Source organism: Varanus komodoensis, unplaced genomic scaffold (genome assembly GCF_004798865.1).
Source record: "Varanus komodoensis strain SLA01 unplaced genomic scaffold, ASM479886v1 scaffold12, whole genome shotgun sequence".
NCBI lineage: Eukaryota > Metazoa > Chordata > Lepidosauria > Squamata > Varanidae > Varanus > Varanus komodoensis.
In genome coordinates, this window is record NW_025335349.1 from 19,174,917 (window position 1) to 19,196,273 (window position 21,357).

At 39.9% G+C, this 21,357-nt stretch overlaps 1 protein-coding gene across 1 annotated transcript in view; it reads right to left on the reverse strand.

Annotated features, from left to right (window-relative positions):
* Positions 1-21,357, reverse strand: part of CSMD3 (CUB and Sushi multiple domains 3) — a 650,552-nt gene that overhangs the window by 276,074 nt on the left and 353,121 nt on the right. The window contains exon 12 of the mRNA XM_044421466.1: positions 7,203-7,306. Coding sequence (XP_044277401.1) covers positions 7,203-7,306 — 104 coding nt within the window. The remainder of the gene's footprint in view (positions 1-7,202; positions 7,307-21,357) is intronic.

Consider the following 21,357-nt stretch of genomic DNA (forward strand, 5'->3'; position numbering starts at 1 on the left):
TTTATTTAAAGCATTTTTTATCCCATTCTTTGCACAAGCCTCAGAACGGCTTACAAAAGATTAAACATCAAATATAAATAAAACATCAAACATGTTGACATCAAATGACTTGTTAGGAGAGACAATGAGACTGACCCAATGCTTAAAAGAAATATGGAGAGGATATCTGCAGAAAATTACAAGAAGTATACTATATGCCATCTCACCAAAATTTCCTGAAGGGGCTAATTAGCGTTAGTCTTGTTCGTGCATCTGTATTTGCTAAACATCAGTGGGAATATGGGCTCTACTTCTACATGAGGTGTGAATGTCAACATGAGCAAGGAGCCTGGTATAATACCTTCAAGTAATGGAATCTGATAATATGAGAGATACTGAATGAACTCTTGCCCATATTTAGCAGCCACATGATGTATATTCCAAACAAAGACTTACATTTGCCTTTGTAGCTGCAGGATTATTGAATGACCTAATGATAAAAAGCATTAGGTATAACAATGGTATAACAATCCATGGACAATTGTATTAGCAGAAAGTCTAGATAATAAAAAGAATCAGATGTTTCCTGAAATATGCTATACCTTTATCAATTTTATTAACAAAGAATGCATTAAAATCAAGGAGAATATGCTTTGAAAATCTGATTTAACAGTAGAAACATTGAATGTTTTTAACAATACATTTTATTGATTTCATGATCGGTTTTATTCATGGCATTCTAACCAGTACAGTGCACTCTGATTTTAAACACAGAAAAGACTATACTGAGGCTAATGCTGAAAAGAGTGTATTCCAATGTAGGGATACACAAACACATACCAAACACAAGAGAGAGAGCAGGAGACAATATGTAAAACATAGCTTTTTCAAACTTCATATTAATTTTGTGATTATATATATAAAAAACCTGGGTGGTTTGTCAAGATAAGATTACGTAACCATGCTGTTACTTAGTGTGACTGATTCAGACAACTTTGCTTCATATGAATGGTACACTTGTTTAGGGGTTCAGATTCATCATTGTGGCTGGGTTCAGACAACACAACAAACCATGCTTGTTTTTTAACACTGTCGATCAGTTGTGTTGTTTGAACCCATTGCATTTTCCCTTAGTAAGTTTGGTGTTTAGAAACCAGGACAAGAAGCAACGGTTTCTTTCATATCTTCTCTGTATCACTATGGCTTGCCATGTTGTCTGAACTCAGGATTATGGTTTCTATGGCCCTGATATGAAACTACCATAGAGCCCTTTAGAAAGCCTGGCAACTGTAGAAGCTGTTCCAGTCATCTGGCCTTTATATGCAGACTACTGAGGAAAAGGCAGGTGATGTAGGAAGGGAGTGATGCACCCTGGGATTTCAGACAGGCTGGAGTGATACATGCCAACAGTGTGAGGACTGAACGGGAAAGATGCAATCCACAATCAAGTTGAAATCACCTGGTTGTTTGGTAGGGAGATCACAGTGAAAAAATGCAGACCGCACAGGGTGCCTTTTTGTGTTGTGTGGATACAGCTGGAGTACCTGTGAATCAACCCTTGGACCACATAAACAAAGTCCAAGTCCTAAATAGGTTCCATTTAGCGAGATGAATGGAATTACCCCATGCTGCTTTTATGGCCAATGTCTTGAAGCAGACTACTTTTGCTCAAAGCATGATCTGCACAATGCAACAAGGATACTTCTGAAGTGTCCCTAGGTGTCCTACCTATATGGAGCTGTGCTCCAATCCAAGCCAGCAGGAGTATACCAGGAGGCTGCATTATGGAAATCCCCTGTGCTTTGAATCATTAATGTGAGCTCTGAAGGACGCACATGACTGAATATTTCCACAGCACTCTTCCCTCATCATCTTTGATTCTCTTTCATATATTCTGCTTTTTAAAAGCTTCATACATACATGCTCTCAGATGGAAATAGTACCAATAGGCAAAGCTTTCTGTCATTATATATACATAATAGTTCAGTAGGTTTGCAGTTAATGAGAACATCTAAATGTGAATTCACTTTCTCCAGATAGCAGAAAACTTTCACAGGTATTACACACTGTAGTAGAGAGATTTAGATAGTAAATAGAATAGGTATTAGCATACATCCTTGCAGAAAAGGCACCAAGATAATTACCACATGGATAGTGTCTAATTGCTGTTACCAATCACTGTCTTGGTCTTCTGATGAAGCCTAAGAAATGCATCAGAAAAAAAAAACCATGGCAAAGATGTAACTTTTAAGAAACCCAGTTGCATTTCTTGCATGTGGATGTGTTGAGGGAAGTGGTTGTTGGCTGTGAGTTTATCAGTTGGAAAGATCTGATGCATTCTTCTTTGCTTTATCCATTACTGAGGAATATAAAATGATACTATGCCTTAATGGTTCTCAGGAATTTTTTGCAATAACTTTTAAATGAAATATGGCAATTAATAAAATATGGCAATGATAGATTATTGCAATGGATGCATAAATATTCATTCTTTGTTTTGTATTGCTTATCTTGGTTGTGAGCTGTTTGGGCACCTTGTGTGGAAAAGTGGCATACAGTGATACAGGTGATGCTGATGATGAGAAATACTGGATCAAAGTTATTGTAATGGAACTCAATTAACATTGAGGAAATCTATTGATTTGGGTGCTGGGACTATTTTCACAAGGCCCCTATAGGTTATTTCTACTTTATGGAGGGGATGGTTTTAGACTTCAAGCCTTACTGTGGGACCTAAGTCTTTTAAGCATCTATCTAGTGGCTAGTCACTATCTCTTCTCTCTCTCTCTCTCTCTCTCTCTCTCTCTCGTTCACATTCCAGACATTCTGAATGTGATGAGAAAGCATTGTCTTGAGACATTTCTGGATGTGGGGATATGCTGAAAGCAATGCAGTCACTGACAGAAATGGAGCTACTACAATGCTGGAAAGACTGGGTAGCCTTCCCTACCATCTCCAAAATGACTCCACAACTTTGTCAGTGGGTGGCCTAATGCAATTGGGAGGTTTTTCAACTCAACACATCACATATCTTCTTCTCCTGGAAGCCATTGTGTTATTCAAGCATCCAGGCACATTTGAGTGTATAATTGCACTTGCAGAACTTGAAAACATAAGAGCATTGAAACAAACACAAAGAGTTTTATTGGTGACCATTGAAAAATAAATACATCAACAGATATAAGTTTTTGTAAGGAAAGGACCCATTACACACGCATGTGCGTGCACACACACCTGTTTTCTCTAAATTGACTCTGTATTAATGGGAGCTCACATAGTCTGACCTACAATATAGAAAGTTACTAGACTGGAAACAGCATATGGTCAACTCCATATGTCATGTGACAGAGTGAAGTTCACCTGGATAATAATTCCTAAATTTCCTGCCATAGGAAACTCCTATTTCTTCCCTCCCAAAATTCCAGACATGGCTTTTGTTTTGGAATTCTTAGCAAGCAGGTTTGCCCTGAGCACTGCACCACTTGCGCATTCCAAAGTAGTGGGTAGGAAAGCTATTTTTAAGGTGTTTTTTTTTCTTTAATTACTATAGGCAAATGGAACAGGTAAGCAAGAACAGTCAAGGAAGACTAAGGTGTTCTGAAATTACCATCCCATAGCAAATGTGCATCTTATTGTTATCTCAAACTGCACTGTGTTTGAGCAGAGGTCACAAGAGGAATACAAAGCTCTCTGGGGTGGGGAGGTCATTGTGCTTTTTCTGGATGGTGACACAGCAGCTTATTCTCATGGATTTGGAAAGCACAGTTTAATTTCCAGGTAGCTAGTATATGAAATTTTATCCCTCAAAAGGGGTCTCCATTACACTTGCCTGAACCCAAAAGCATTTTAAATAGAAACAGATAAATGAATAAATCTTGCAAAACAGATTACAAATGCCAATTTGAACAAGAAATAACTCTGAGGCAATCACGCTTAGGCTGTCAGCATTGTAAATTGGAGAAGATTTTCAGCAAATTATTTGCACATCTTTGCTCACTACATCTTCTTTATTATAATACAGTAGTAACTTTGCTTTGAAGCTCAGGACAACTTGAGTAATGCACTGATAAGAGAACATGATGGAGTGTTCATTTGCATTCATAACAAAACATGGTAATTTCATCAGTCTTATTTAATGTATGCCTTGTATTGGATGGCTGCTACAAAACATTAGCATCTTAAACTAGACCATACATGCAAGGAATGATTCATGTTTGCCCAAAGGGAGCCAGGGAGAGGTAGGGAGAGCAGGTGTCAGTAAACAGTGAAAGAGTGAATCAGAAATGACAGGAAATCACCAAGTTAACATTGTGTTTATATATAGTGACCAAGAACTTTTAAAATATTTTGATATGAAACCATGAAAGTGCTTCATCTCATGCTTTCCACTATACTCACAGCTCTCTGCATACTACATTGTTTGACAATATGATCCATGTTCATATTACACTAGAAGCAAAACCCTCCAAGGGTTCATAAAGAGAATGGGAGAAAAGAACTGAGACAACTCTTATGTCTTGCTATATCATTAAAAAGGGTAATAAGAACAGCAGCAGCAGAATTTGATTGGTGATGTCTTTTCATACTAATGAAGGGTTCTGTTCTTAAAAGAATTTTGAGTGCAAAATGGAAAGGTGTATGTGATAAAGCAAGGGACATGAACCATACTGCTCGATTTGTTAAGTCCTCATTTCCTTTTTATAGCTCTGTTCTGCAAAGGCTGAATGAACAACAAGCAACATTCAGAACGGACAGACTGTGCAAGACACTTTGTCATTAAGATTCATTGTTTCTTATGACTACTTGAGAAGAGGATAGGTGAATAGGAAGAGCTTGGCTACATCAGTAGCTTGGCTACTAAGTTATTTTAGTCCTTAGAGTCTATTGCAAAAATCCCCCTGCTGTCCTGCCCTGAACTGAGAATACAACAATGCTCTTCTCTTCTCTATCTTCTGTGCTCCAGTCAGAGGTCATGTACTATCATCCTTGAACTCATAGGAGATGCTCTCACTAGCTTCTCCTTCTGTTTAGTGTTGCAGAAGCAATGCAAACCCAGCTCAGGGTGCTTCAAGAGACAGCTAGCTAGCTACTTCATGGAAGCGGGAGTCAAAGTAGGACAGCCCTTGCCTTTTTCATACAGCTGCAAAATGTTCCAACTTTCTGCAAAGGGGACAACTATTATGCTCCATAGGAACCCCCCACCCCACACCAGGTGCATTGGGAGCTGTCCAGGGAAATGATCCTGTTTCCCTGCACCAGAATGTTACCTGCTACAGTCCTGTGAACTTGATCATTACATTGCATGACCCCAAGACATAAGATTCTGCCAACAGTGGCTTTAATAGATGCCACTTTGCTCCAGTGTGACTGTGTAAGACAAGATCCTAATAACACATTGCACCTGGCAGAGCTTTGCTTACCAAGTCATTACCTGATGAGCCTCTCCAAAGCAAGTCCAGCCCTCATCGCTGTGAGCCTGCTTTTTTCATAAAACAGGATGCTATGTGCCCATCCTGAAATCCTTATGTATTGTTCATAGACATTATTACAATATACAATCAAAAAATGACAGAGGGATAAATGTTGAGAGGGCACACATCCAGTCAATTACTCTTTGCATTCATATTTATATAAAACTAAATGCGAGACAGAAGCGTCACTTCAAGGCAGTTTAGCTACATTTGAATGATAAAATATTTCCAGTAATTGCATTATTTTAAATAGTTATAACCTAACCTGCAGTTATTTATGAGTCAAGAACAAGCAGAACACATCATCAGGCATGTAAAGGGATTATTTCAAAAATCCAACAACCCTTCAATTGCAGGACTGTAGCTAAGCAGAGCAACCTTTGGCATGGTATGATCAATACCTCATTCTTAGCTTATCAGAAATCCTCTGTATTTGAGCTATCAGCATTACAGCTTATTTTCCCACATGCTTTTGCTTTTCATGCAGAAATTCCCTTGCAAAATTTAATTTCTGATTTGGGCCATAGTATATGCATATCATTGACAATACTGAGAGACCAACTTTCTCTGGCTCTCCCTCGCCTATTGGAAACCATGTTTCATGTAGCCACATTTCTCTTCTAGCTTCTTCGGCAGTGCAAGCACTGGAATTACCCCAGCTCCATTTTTCACCACTTTTTCCCTCTCTCATGTCATGCCTTTTGGATTAGAAAACTGAGAAAAGAGCTTCTCATGGTTTTTATTGATTTCCAAGCTGTTCTGTCACCCCACCTTTTTCTTTTTTGGCTGAAGAGTGCAGTAAAGCTATTTAAATAAATAAACAACCTGCCATTCATTTACAAATTTCCCTTAACCTTTTTGTCCATAGGTCAAATAAACTGGACTTTTGCTAGATGCAGCAATAGAGTTGCAATAGACCTGAGTTGGGTGGAAAAAACCCCTGAAGATATGACAGGAGTTAAAATGGCTTATAGAATTTAATCTAAACAATATTAGCTATTTTTAAATGTAAATTCCTAATCCTGAATATCATAGTGCTGTAGAGCAGTACTGATTTGCTTTATTTAACATGACCAAAAAACCTGGTATTCTAGAATGTTCTTTTTTAAAAGATAGGTTCAGTTTGGAGATTATATCTGTGTAAAATGAAAATGTTGCCGAGGTTTTACTCAGCAAAGTCCATGGCTCATAGCTAGAATGGCCCCATTTTATACTGCCATTCACTGGATCTGAAAGCTCATATGAAATGCCAGACTGGTGAGAAAAGTGCTCAGCACTAGTCAAATCAATAATTTGATGCATTTCAAGTAGAGCCTGTTTTGTGTAAGGACAGACAAGGATTTCTTTCCATTTCATAAAGCAGCTGAAGTTGCCACATTCATAATCCGAAATGCAAACAGAAGCACATTTTCCTTTCTCTTTCTTTCTTTTTTGCATATTCCAGAACATACAACTATGCTCATGAATACATTTTTCCAAATATAGGAGGAAAGTGCACACTTTTGGAAAAGGTGTACAGCAGTGTGCACATTTGCTTTTGAAATGTGCATTTTTCTTATCCAATGAACCAATAAATAAATAAAATTAATAAAAACCCTCAGTTTGCAAATGAAAATGGGAGGAACAGAACCTGGAAGTGAAGTTTGGAGAACCTCAGTAAGCTTGAACGCCCTTGGTTCCTCCATCTCTACTTTTGTGTAAAGAAGTGAACCCCATATTAATTCATCAGGTTTATATAGTAACAGAACTTACACTTGAAGGACAGTTCTGGGATCACCCACTTCACCTCCATCACCAATTGTTAGTGTGTCGTAGCCAATTTCCAGATCAAATTCTTCAAAATTAATCTGAATAACCTGGCAGGGGGAAAAAAGTACTTAAGCGTCTGCATTTATTAACAGTATCATACAAATTCATGGAATGCACAGAGGAACTCATTATTTAGGAATAATGGTGTTTTTTCCAGTCTCTCATATTTTATTTATAAAATGGAATCATTTGTCCATGAAAATAAACCATAGAATTATAGGGCAATACTTTACCACTGCTTCCCCATTTTGGCCATACAATGCAACCCCTAAGGGCAATATCGTAATTTAAATGTAAAAGTGTTACCTTTTTAATAACTTGAGTTAAATTAAAGTGCCAGAGGCAAGAGTTTTATTATGCATCAATGGTCATAGCTATAGCATTTCTGTTTTTAACTATGTGCGACTGCATACACACATGAAGAATTTATGCAGACAGATGTGGATTAAAAAAATGAAGATAGACTGTTTATCTTCAAATGATTAAAGGCAGATATAACATGACAGCAGTGTGAGCATTTAACTTCTGTAATCATTCCCAGTAAATAAACTATTCAGCTTATCTTTGTGAGGAAGATATGCGCAATACAGGAAACTCTGGAAATATGTGGATGTCTTTATTTTTTAAGTGTCCACTGAATGATTTTGTTCAGAGACCAACATCCTATGAAAGAATCTGGAATTCAAAAGGATTGCTTATCCTTAAAACAAAATATGTGATGTGTCTGTGTGCTTTCTTGTTTTCAATACTTAAGTATTTATTAGATTTATATCCCACCCTTTTTCTTGCAAAGAACTCAAAACACCCTCCCCTGCTCTCAATCTTAACCCTACAACAACCCTGTGAAGTAGGTTGGTCTGAGAGTCTGGAACTGGCCCAAAATTACCCACTTAGTCCCAAGGCTGAGTAGAGACTAGAATCTAGATAGACTGAGTTCAAGATCCACAGTCTTAACCACTAAACCACACTGGCTCTCATATTCTTTTCAACATGAATTCATATTTACAGCATACCTAATTCAACTCGCAATTTTGTTTTTCTTATTAGAGTGCTTTGTAGGAATGGCAATTTTAGGACTGCAATTCTATACTCATTTCCAAAGGAGTGGATCCCACTGAAGTCAAAAGGATTTGATTTTCAGTGCATACAAATAGGCCTTCAGTTAAGTATATAGTATTACAAGAGGAAATATGCTTTAAACAACAAATGTTTACAGCCAAGGACAAGTGTATGTCTAAGAATGTACTTATAAATTGGAGCATGCCCTGTGTGTGTGTGTGTGTGTGTGTGTGTGTGTGTGTGTGTTCCCTTGGAACAATATAACTGCATCATGTATCACAAATTGCTTTTGAAAGTCTTAGTTCAAGAAGACGTTTACCATTTGGCACAGAAGGCAGCTGTTGGAGAGACAATGAAAGCAGCCTTAGGCACATGGAATTATGCATTAAATTCATGGAAATTTACAAAATTCTTATGTGTTGTCATTGCTAGAATGGTTAACTGGGTCTTTATGAATCAGTCTTTAGGATTATCTTTGCAGTATGTAAAGATGCATGTACACTGGAACTGTGGGTTCCAAAGCAATAAGATATGTGGGTGCACTAGCTTGATAGTTAAGGAACACGATCCAAAGCCAACTTGATGCTGCAAAACTAGTTGTGTAGTTCTTTGAATGCTGATCAATGTCTAAACAAATTGTATCCAAAATTCTTGCTTGTGCCTCTTTACTGCTCAATTTCCCAGAACCAAGTAATCCATACCATAACAGCCTGACAAAAGGAATGTTATCATTCTTGAGACTCTTAAATTTATAAAGCATAATCTGAGATTATCTATTAGTTAGACATGTTTAAACTGTAAAGGTGTTAAGGTGAAAATTCCTGCCAATTTACAAGTTATTGGAGAGTGCCACTGTGTTTAGAGGAAATCTCAGAATTCCTGAACATTAACAATGTTTCCTGGAATTTACTGGAGTTAAAGTGTATTAATGTTCTGCAAGGCATCAGCTTGGGGATGTCTGATCTTAGCCTTCTCCCTCCAGAACTTCATCAATGTCAGCTTCAATTGTGTCAGTACAAAAAGTAAAATAAAACAAAACCTCTTTTTTTAGTGTTACAGTTCCAAAATGAAAGAGACTAAACACACACAGCCAGAAGGATAAACAGGTATCAGACATTATCCTATTTCACATCAGACAGAAACCTACACGCATATGCTTTATGCAGGAGATGTGAAACCTTTGGCCCATTAAGCCTACTCTAACCCATGGACATTCTGCATCCAGCCTGTTGAGTCTTTATTAAGGACTCAAACTGCTCAGGTACAGGTGGAGGAGTTAGGAAAGATAAGCTGGTTAGAGGGACTCATTACAGCTTAGTCAATCTCCAACTTTTGTTACAGCACACAAGGCACTTGGAGAGAGTTGAAGTGTTGAGACTCCCCTCCCCACTTAAGAAGGATCAGTGGCAACATGGAAAATCAATTCTGGAACTGATGTTCTGAAAAGATGCAACTCAAATGGGACCTTTCAGAATCCATGTTCATTCCATGTGCTCTGCCTCCAGTAGCATTCTTTTTTTTCTAGCTATGCAAAATCATGTAGCCATAGTTTTTACAGTTCCAGGAATTAGCAACACACCATCCTGAATGAAACGTCAAACTAAGAGAAAGCATGCAAGCTTGCATCTCCCATGGCCAGAATTCCCTGTTAAGCTTACTCATTATTACCTGACGCCCATTTTTTTCTGCCATGCTCATTCGTGCCTGAATCCAACTGCTAATAGCAAAAGCTTGGATCCAGAACTGCACTCCCTGTTTCCCTGGAGCTGAAGAAAGGGGTATTGTGGTGATTACCTTTAATTTCCACTGAAGCTCCCAGTCCCATTTCCCTCACCCTCCCAGAGGAAGAGGGGTGTCAAAGAAAACCCCCACATCCTTTCTTCAGCAGCTCACTTCTGTTGCATCCCTGTACTCTTTGAGAATAGAAGTCCAAATATATACCGCTGGGTAGTCTTCATTTTCAGTGGGCCCAAGTTTTCTTCAAGTGGCCATTTTTCCCAGGCCTATGTTTTTTTTAAAGGAAGTTCCTTCACCCAGAACTGATATTCAGCCCTCAATCACTTTATCTAGCTGCTTCAGTCAGAGGCAGGCAACGATTAGCAGTTATGTGTTCCCAAACTTGCCATCCCATTCCCTGAATATTGATGAGACATGTTCAAAGCAAAATACAATAGTCAGGATGCAACTACCTAACACCACTAATAATTTTCACTAGAAGAAAACACAGCAACACAGAGGTATAGTCAAATTTGCTTGGTATGTCCTTGCTTGAGAGGAGCTGGACTTCCACATAACAATAAGTGACCTGCATAGTTCATTGTTTGTTAGTTTTCATCGGACAGAGGATCAGGCTCACTGTGCTAACTCTACTCCATCCTGCCATCTCTTTCTACCTCAGTCTTCCAGGAAGCACTGCAGGTAGGAATAAGGCTTCTCTCTTTGGCAACCATGCTTACAAGTCATGGTTGTCATGGTTCCGCTCACCATGGTTGATGAGCAGTCTCTGTTGCACAAACAGGGTTCATACCCAAGCGCAGCAGAGAAGATGAGGGAGCTGATGAGGCACCCTTGCCTCCTGCTGTAGAAGGGAGTGCTGGAGGAGAAGGAGATGCCTGATCCACTATCAGGCCAAGTGGAGGAGTATCGGCTGGATGGCATGTAGAAAGTAGCAGCTGATTCCCCCTCTGCTGCTCCTTTTGCTAGTGGGAGTAGCAACAATCAGATAGGCCATGGTGCCCACTTGCGTGCTGCAAACCTCAGTGGATTCCCTGACCATCTCATATTCATGATCCAGCTTGGCCAGGAGGTTTCTTTAAACTGGTGTCTACAAATCACTGTTCCTTTCCCAGTGCTGACTAGCTGATTGTCCACTCCAGTCTCAAAGATCTTTGGGGCAGGGAAAGCACAGACCATGGATGTCTTTGACAGTTGGACAAAATGGCAGCTGTCTGTGGTGGCATCAATGGAGTGGCAATGGGCCACACTTGCCACAAAGCTATATGGTGCTGTTTTTTGTAACATGTTCAGTTTTTCAGATTCAGACAAGATAACAAGACATTGTGGTGCTGAGGAACCACAGACTGCACAGTCTTCACAGACTGTTTTTTTCTCCTCAGAGTTTCTAAGAACAAAATATACCAGGCTGCAATACTGTGAAGGGGTTTAGCTGACACGACAGACCAACAATGGTAATAAATTACCATGATTTGTCATGATATATATCCTGGGAGTAAGATTAGATTGCCCATTTCAAAGATTTTCTTAACCTAAATCTCTTAATCTGAGCAGCCGATACATACAATTCAATAGAAGGGAAAACACTTTTTAAAGGAAATGCACCAGTATATAAATCACCTTCTGTTTCTATGCACATATCCCTATTCAATGTAGTGGATCAAAGAGCAGGATACTATTCCTCCTGTTCAAAAGTAAATATCCTTGGACATGCCATACAAACATGGGTTTTTAACTTGTCAAAGCATCACCTTTATCAAAAACATTCCAGGCTCTTGCTGTAACCCTATCTATAGCACATAGATGTAAGTTAACTGAATCCTAAAGACTTCCCTAAGGCCACAAAGAATAAAGGACATATTATCTATGCATTGCCAAACACGGAATCCAACCACTCTTGGAGCCACAGAATGTTAGAACAAAGGAGGGACAAAATCCTAAATTGCTTTTAAGGATTAAAATTAACTGCAAGCCATGGCTTCAGTCCCTGCAAAACTAGCTGAAAACAGTCAGATAAGATGTAGATAGTGTTCCCATTGAGAGCAAGCCATTCAAGAACCCTACAATATCTGTTTCCCACTAAGATAATGAATGCACCCAACACTTAGAGAATGTCATAAAAGGAAATAATTTACACCAAGGATTAGAGAATATAACATGAGCTTTGTATCATTATAAGACTTTACATCCAAACCCACACAAGAATTGTCAATGAATATTAATAAGGGGAAGCTGCCCCTGCTGATCTAGGGACTGGGATACAGGCAGCCAGTCTCCCAGGGAGCAAGCCATTAGGGACAGCAAACAGGAGTTTAGTGGCAGAGTTGTAGTGAAAAAGGAGACAAAGGCAGAGGCAAAGGGGTGAGCACAGAAACAGTCTCTTCACAAGGGGGCATATACTCTTGTGAACTACAACTGAAAGGGGTATGTCCTTAGAGCCATAACTTATATGGGGTAGCTGGATTACTAGCAGCAAATGTATGGGTGGGGAGATTCATTCTGTTTCCTGACTCCTACTTGTGTGGATCAGAGAAAGCTGCCCCAGCTACTCTAGAGACTCTGGGATACAAGCAGCCAAGCTCCCAAGGATTAAGTAACCAGAATGAGTGAACAGGGAGAGCAAACAGGAGTTTGACAGCAGAATTCAGCAGGTGAGGTGACAGGGGAGGTCCCTAACATTTTTCTTTTTTTCTCTTCTTCTTTCTTCTCCCTTCCCCTTAGTCTCCTCTCGCCCCACCATTTTTTTCCATTTAGCACACTCCCATTTCTGGTAGGGCTGTGTTGTTGACCTTAAGGGAAGACAGGAGAAAGCACTGCTTCTCACAACAGGCTCAGCAAGCCAGAATCAAAAAGGTAGCAGAAAGAATGGACTGAGAAGACTTCCCTGTAGTGGTGACCTTAAAAGAACAAATCCTACGGACCAATCTGATTTCATGTTTTGATGGGGTAACCTCCCTAATGGACTATGGGAATGATATGGACATAATCTATTGACTTCAGCAAAGCCTTTGACAAAGTGTCCCATGATATCCTATTTGCAAACTGGCTAAAAGTGAGCTAAATGGAACAACGATCCAGTTTGGTCTACAGTTGGCTACAGAATCCAACTCAAAGAGTGCTCATCAGTGGCACCTTCAGAAACTGGTGAGAGGTAACAAGTATGGTTCCACAGGGTTCAGTCCTGGGCCCAGTGCTCCTCAAGCTTTTTATTAATGATTTGAATGAAGCAGTGCAGGGAACACTTATTACATTTACAGCTGACACAAAATTGGATGGGATAGCTAATACCCTGGAAGATAGAAAGAAAATTTAAGGTAATCTTGATAGGTTGGACTGAAAACAACAGAATTAAACTCAATAGGGACAAAGGCCAAGTTCTGCTCCTAGGAAAAAGGAACCAAGATGGGAATTACAAGATGGGAATACCTGACTAAACAATAATGCAAGTGCAAAGTGTCTTGATATTGTTGTAGATCACAAACTGAATAGGAGTCAACAATGTGATGTGATCGCAAAAAGGTCAAATGGTATTTTAGGTGGCATTAATAGAAGTATAACTTCCAAATCCCGTGAAGTACTAGTTCCCCTTTATTTAGCACTGGTTAGGCCTCATCTAAAGTACTGTGTCCAATTCTGGGCACCACAGTTTAAGCAAGATGAAAAAAACCTGGAAAGCATTCAGAGGAAGGCAACAAGGATGATCCAGGAACTGCAAGCAAAGCCCTATGAGAAAAGATTGAAAACTTGGGCATGTCTGGAGAAGGGAAGACTGAAGGGACATATGATAGCACTGCACTTGAAAAGCTTTCACAAAGAGGAAGCTCAGGATCTCTTCTCGATCATCCCAGAGCACAGGGCATGGAATGAACAGGTCAAGTTCCAGGAAGCCAGATTCCACCTAGATATCAGTAAAAATTTCCTGACTGGTAGAGTATGACAATGGGACTAATGACTTAGGGAGGTTCTGGGCTCTCTCACACTGGAGACAGTCAAGACGCAATTGGAATAGTTTAACTCCGAGTCCTGCATTAAGCATGGAGGTGGACCCAATGGCTTTCTTGGTCCCTTCCAACTCAACTATTCTATGATTCCAAGATTCTATTACATCAAGATTATTTTCATATTAAGGTCTGTTGCAGAACATAAGCAATCAGTGTTACTTTGTATCATATTAACATAGAACCAAAGTTAAAGTGTGGTATTGGTTTCAGTACTTATTTATAGAGCGTCTAAATGATTTTTAAAAAAATCACTTTAAATAAGCCAAAATAATTATTTTCTCAGATTAATTAAAAAAGACAATTCTCATATGGGAAAATAAATGACAACAGCATTCAAATAAATCAGGCAACAAATACACAGGTTCCCCCATCCCCCAAATTCAGCCACTTCTTTTCTTTACTCCAGACTCCAAAGGCTGGTCTGACACAATCTACCAAATTTCACAAAATTCATATCTGAGGAAAAAAATGAGGGAGAAATGAAACTGATAGCTTTGCTCATCACTGCTAAAGATAGTTGATTAATCATACCAGTCTGTTTGCTCCAGGACATAAGTGGCAGGTGTCTTCCACTGAAGCACCAGAGTCAGGTATCAAAGGGAAACTGAGAACCAAAGCTTTCCAAGGCAAGAGTTGGACAGTTGGTGAGATGTGGTAAAGCCAGAAGCAAAATCAAAGTCAAGAACAGGCAATGGTCAGTTACCAGCAACAGCATGACAAGAATACAGCAAAAGTTGTATCAGGACAAAGCAAGCGTCAGATAGCAGCAAAGACATGGCAAAGTCAGGAGAGGAAAAGACCCAAGACACCTGCAAAGATACAGCAGGACTGAAGGCAGAAGCTGAATCAGGAACACAGTGCAGCCACCACAAAGATGCATACAGCTGCCACAAACTTGTGCAAGTCAGGGATGCTTTTTATGCAGCCTCTCGTGGCTCCCAGCCCATTTTCATGATTGCACTTGCCCTAATTCTGCAAGCACCTATGGTGCAATGTAATTCTGCAAGTATTTACAATGTAAACAAGTCTACCTTCTGTTTCAGGCCACCAGAGGGAGCTACATCTCTCCGCAAATTCTGACACAGTCATAAGAGAAGAACTCTTATGGACTGGTAACTTATCAATGAACATAAAGCAAAGAGGTCCAATATCTGGAACATTTTAGTTTAAAAAGGATTGAATGCATATAAAGATGTATAAAATTATACATGGCACGAAAGTGAACATTTTTCCTACTTCTCTTACATTCCTCAAGCCCAGCATGTGATGGCTTTAAAAGGGAATTATAAATATTAATAGAAGATAAAGCTAGCTGTGGCGCCTAATACTGATAGGTATATATATTCCATCCATTATAAAAAGCTATATGATTCTGCATTCCCCCACTGCAGGGGAATACCAGTGGTAGAGTTACTATAGTTACATCCTATCTGTGGGCTTTCCATAGCCATCTGGTTGTACACTGGACTTCTGTCTGATCCAGCATGGCTCTCCTTGTGTTCTTAACTTGCCAAGGGGTCCTTCAAAACCTTTAATCAATTACAACTGCCTTGGTTTCAAACAGAAGACATTGGCAAAGTTTGCATGTTATGACAGCCCATGGTCTAATCAAACTACATGGTGGTTCTTTCTGCCCATAGCTAAATCACTTTTCTACCACCAAACAATTGAGCTCTTCATGGATTTATTTTTCAGAGTATGGACTGTTTCCCTCTATTCTCTTCACCAGTTTCCAGAACGTAACTCTGGATTCTTTGCAGCACAGAAGAGCAGGTTTCACGGTCAGCAGACTTTTTGCCATTGGTCTACTTTCATTTGTGTGTTATTGTGTACTTCCCCCACCCACCGAATGCTTATACCATAAAACTGAATGACCACCCTCCTGGAACACCTACTTGCCCCTGGAAATCCATGCACACAGTAAAACTAGCTCCCCTTGGTCAATACTAGAATGAGCTTGGTGACTCCACTGCTGTACAGTAGGGCAACCCCACTTTGTCCACTCTTTCCTCCGTCCCTTTCCCATTCACCATCTGCTTCCGCACTAACAGCGCTATGCTTGCCACCAAAGCCCTTTTCATTCTCCCATGTTCCTTCAACCTGCTCCCATGTTCCTTCAACCACATCAGCTATCACCCACTCCATTCTGACACACCAAAGCACCCCTGTGCCATCATTTCCTGGACTTCCAAGCCAGCCCACAGCCTGTCTCAGTGCTTTTACCATTCCACAGCCCTTGCAGTTTCTCCATGCATTGTAGACCGAAGTGTCTCATGCTAAAGAGTCGTGTGGTGTGTATATGGGAGGCTATGCTCCATCTGGTTGCAATGGAGAAGCACCCAATTGCCCTCAAGTGTAGCACACAGTGAACTTAGTCTCAGAGAACATGTGGCTAATGGTCCCAGATGAAGTCCGCTATAGCTGCTTCTGTTACTTGCCCTTCGAGAATTAAGTGGCGATTCTGAAGGTCAGCTGCTGATGTTTTGAAGAAAGTTGCACATGATGGTAGTAATAGTAGTAGTACATCTGCTACTCGGTATTCCTGCTAGGTATTCCTCAACATTCTGAAGAATATACCAAGAATGCCAGCAAGGCTTCAGTCACCCAGATGCTCTTCTCTGGTAGACGCACCTTGCTGTGTTGATCTTATTGTTTATTGCTGCTGCTGTTGTTGTTGCATTCTAAGGGCAGAATATAGCAGCACGAGTCAAGCCTGAACTGTGAAACCCTGATTGCCCAGGATGAGAGCAACTGCCAACACAACTCACCTAGAGTTACATAACTGAAAATGTTTCTGTATCTTTCAACCCTCTGGAATGAAGATTGTTTCATGACCAAATCCAGGGTCCCACTCCCAGCTCACAGAACATTTTCCCTCACTCATTCCCCAGTTCTTTATAACATCTGCCAGATATAGCTCATTCTGGACCCACACAGCCTCACTAAAAATTCAAAGGCTCTTGATTTCCCAACTCAAAGGCCTAGTTTGAATGCCAGATTGTAGAGGGATAGAGAAACTTTTCCTTTTTTGATGCATTGCTGGATTTTCCGTCCAGCTTATTGGGCCAATTTAGTCAGCAATGGTAAAAAACTCTTTCCATGACTTCAGAAATGTCTGCAGATATGTGCATCGTTCCAACTGTCCAGCTTTAGCCTAGGACCCATGCAGCTTCAGTGCATGGGAGGTTTCAGAAATGCATCATACACAAGTCTGTGTTGAACTAGTAATGACTGTGGTGGCCACCCATACTTGATTGGCCATGCAGGCATCCTCTACTCCAACCTTTGCATCTGGCCATGAACAGGCTACCGCATGCCCAAGTGCAGTACTGTTCCTTCTAGCCATCTTGGTGACAGCGTGACTCCAAGGCTTCAACATCCACTGTACAAATGGCTCTTGAAAAGCCCTTCCAGAGTCACAATCCCTGAAGACGCACCCTAGATTTGAGTAGATAGCAGCTGCATTCTTGCCACCTTCTCAGACTCCCAATTTTGTGATGAAAGCAAAGGCCAGTGGCAGGGTGGGCATTTAGCCAACTCTGGAAAAACTGTGTTTTCAGATTGCTGGCACATCCTCGAGTGATGGCGTGCAAGTATTGGCAGTAGAGCTCATATGCTGAGATCCATTGTTGTGTGGTTCACATGCTGTTCATCCTCTTGCATGTACAGTTGCCTTGTGGCTCTCCCCACACCTTTATATTGCTACAGAAGTTCTGATTACTAAGGGGAAATGGTAGCACAAGGCTTCTCCAAGTAAGGAACATTGGGGTGTGCCATGGCGAGTGAAGTGGGGTTGTTTGAGAGTAGTTTTGGACACAGGCACAACCAAACTTGAAGAAAAAGTTACCTTCCTACAAGGTTGCACATTTCAGAGAAGGTCGGCTTGGTCACATGCAATAAACATCCTGCTCCTATTATAGGAAGCAATGAACTGCAGAAGAAGCAGGACAAACCCTGTCATAGTCTTTGCCAAGGAAACTTTGATGACTGAGAAATGATTAGGGAGAATGTGATGCAAGAGATGCAGCAACATTCTTTGCCACTCTCCTCAGACAACCCTGTGGCCTTCTGGAACAAAGCATATGCACCAACAGCCCAACAAGAATCTATATGTTCTCCACACAGCCATTGTGGTTAACGATCCCCAATTGTGCTGTTGTGCTGATTCTGTTTTGAAACCGACCATGAGATAGGTAGCATGGCACAATATGCAATTTATAGATACACACACACATGCACACAGGCACGATCTACTTAACAGTTTAAGGAATAAGAAATTCACAGATACAATGATAATGTTGCTGTGAAAGGTATGAATCATCTGACTTCTTTTGTAAGCATACAGAACGATGATTAAATGCAGGTAATAGACAAAAAGGAAAATCCAGTTTTAAAATAAGAACTGTAATCTCTTTTCCAGTCTTTCAGATATGAATAATAGTGGAATTGGCAAGGGGACAAATGCATTGTCCTTTGAGAAACATTATCAATCTAGTTTAGAGGTGAACTGCTATAGCATAGGATTTACCAAGGTAGGAGATCAAAACAATTACAGCATTTTGTAATATATACAGATCTAGCTGCATACTGTGCATCAAACCATTACCAAATGCAGTTTTAAAAATCACCTGAGGCTGACAGCAGCATCCTAAACATGTCTGCTGAGAAATAAGGCCCACTGAGCTTAGTAGCACATACTTCCAGTTACATATTTAGGATTGCAACAGTTAGCATTGTTCTATTTCTCCTTTTTTCTCCATGTATATTCTTAACAGTGCACTAGTACACGCTGTCAAGAATTTCTGCTCTGCCCAAAATCAGAAACCAACAACTGACCCTGGTTTCAGACTTTGGCTTGCTAGAAAGGAGTCCCACTTCAGAGTCAGTCATGACATGAAACTTTTACTTTTGAGTTCATTTCTGGTTAGTCTCATGGTTCCCGCTGGCAGCAAGAGCAAAGCTGGTGGGCATCAGGCATTAGCACACTGCAGGTGACAATAATCCAGAATGACAGTAATGGTCACCAAACTGACTAACTTCAAAAGGGGATTAGGGAAATTCATGATGGATAAGGCTATCAAGGGATGGGATTAAAACATAGGCAGTAATATTATTTGGATTTTCATTAAGAAGTGAATGAACAAATGACGGAGAAGCTGCCTAGTGTGGACCAACCTATATTCTAATATTTATAAGGAACGAGGAACAGAATGGGCCTGTGTCGTTAGAAAAATATAGTTATCAAATTTCTAAGGTGGCAAGATTCTTTCATGATGATAATTCCATAAATAAAAATGGTTATAGTTTAATTTCTTCAAATCTGATGATGCTGATGTAATCACCTTCGGTAAAGAAAATCAATTTAGTGTGATTGAGTGATATTTATTCATCATTTTCTCTAAATAAAGGATTAGCCAGCTCAAATGCTTAAGATTGTCTACAGGAGAAAAGTCATATCCTTGTTAATAGTAATCATCATGTAGATTTCGAGAATAGTTTATATACAATGAATACTTAAAGTGCTGCATTGGTGAAATATGCAAAAACCATGGAAGAGCTTCTCTAGACTTATTCCAAAGATGGCATCAGTTTCACCACTTCTATTTTCATACACTGACCTTCTGTACATTTGAACTGACAAGGAACATAAAACCCTTTGGCTATCACTGCACAGTGAAGATTTCTTAGGACTCACTATATCTGTAGAAAAAAGTTTGGACAGTTCTATCCTGTATCTTTCAAATGGGGACTAGATAACATGCAGATAGTGCTAAATGTTCCAGGACTGGGAAATGGATATGCGAATGAGTGCAAAAGCGAATGGGAAAGTAGAACAAGCAATGTGTGTATCAGTAGAAAACATTCAGAATCTCTGTGGAGTTTTCATAGATATCGAATGCACTCTCATGCACAAATGAGGCAGAGGCAGAGGCAGGAAAGTTCACCATATACCTTTCAGATTCCAGTATTAATACACCTTCCTGTGCTACAGTCTATAGGACCACGCTGAACCAATGGGCACTCTCCTAGTATTACCTGTACTTTTCTCATTCATTTGCAATGCAATCCTGGGCCAGTCTACTCAGAAGTAAATCTAACTTGAGTTCAGTGAAATTTACTCTCTAGCAAGCATTCACAGGATTATGGAGGCTTGTGTACATAAACCTGTACATCTGTAGGTCTCTAATTCCAGATGTTACAGGAAGGACTAAGCAAAAGTGCATTGATGCCAGCACATTTGAGTCTGAATTAGTCTTTAAAGTGTTTTTGGTAGACATCACAATCCCATTGACTGCATTACTCATGGCCATTGACTCCATTATGCTTTCCCACCTTGATCATATTTATTGTCAGGTTGGGAAAGTGTTATGGAAATGCTCCCCACCACCCGCACACACACACAATCAAAAACAAAAACTATGCCCCATGCTTGGTTCTGTTAGATCTTACAGACAGACAAGGGTGGACCAGGACAGTCAGGTACTGTGTTCAGAATCAACACATTTATAATAATACATCACTGGATCCTGCATTATTAGGTTTTATTTCGGAGAAAGACAAAGTGTCCAAGGCCAGATGCTGAATCATTACTCCTCTAGCTGAGCTGTACTTTCAGTTCCTCAGCTATGAGGATGATTTTTTTGTTTTTGTTTTTTTGGTTGCTGCAATGGAATCTGGGTCCAAACATCTCAGCGTACCTTTTCAGTGACAAGTCCTGTCTTGGGATTGTACTGCTACATGTAGCATCTGGCCCTGTAGGAGACTCTGAAATAACTTTTGAGTCCATTTTTTTGCAACTCTTATGACATTTCTGGCTACTTTCCTGAGTCTCCTATCAAAAGCAAACACCCTGCAGTTGTGAACAGAATGGCACAGTTTATTTAATTACATGTCATAGAGAGCATGTCAGTATAAGAAGTGAGTCTGTTATGACTCACTGAAGTTGACTGCTTTAGACAGCATCCTGCAATGCAGAGTTTGAACTAACATTGACTAGCCTGTCATTGTAATTTTATGAATCTTACGAAAGTCCCAGTGGCCTGTACTCAAATAAAAAGTTGTGAGGTTATCATGGTGAGATGGATCGCATTCAATTACATGCATCAAAATCCATGTTGATTTTCAAATGCATTGAGCTATCAAAAACATTTTAGTGGCATCTTAGAAAATATTTGGTATAATTTACTTCCAAACACAGTGACACAAAAACATGTGAACAAAGCATAAATGAGGCAAAATGTTATAATCAGCTGCTAAGAAGAAAACTAAATATGGAACACTTGGAAATAAAGGATCCAATTGTA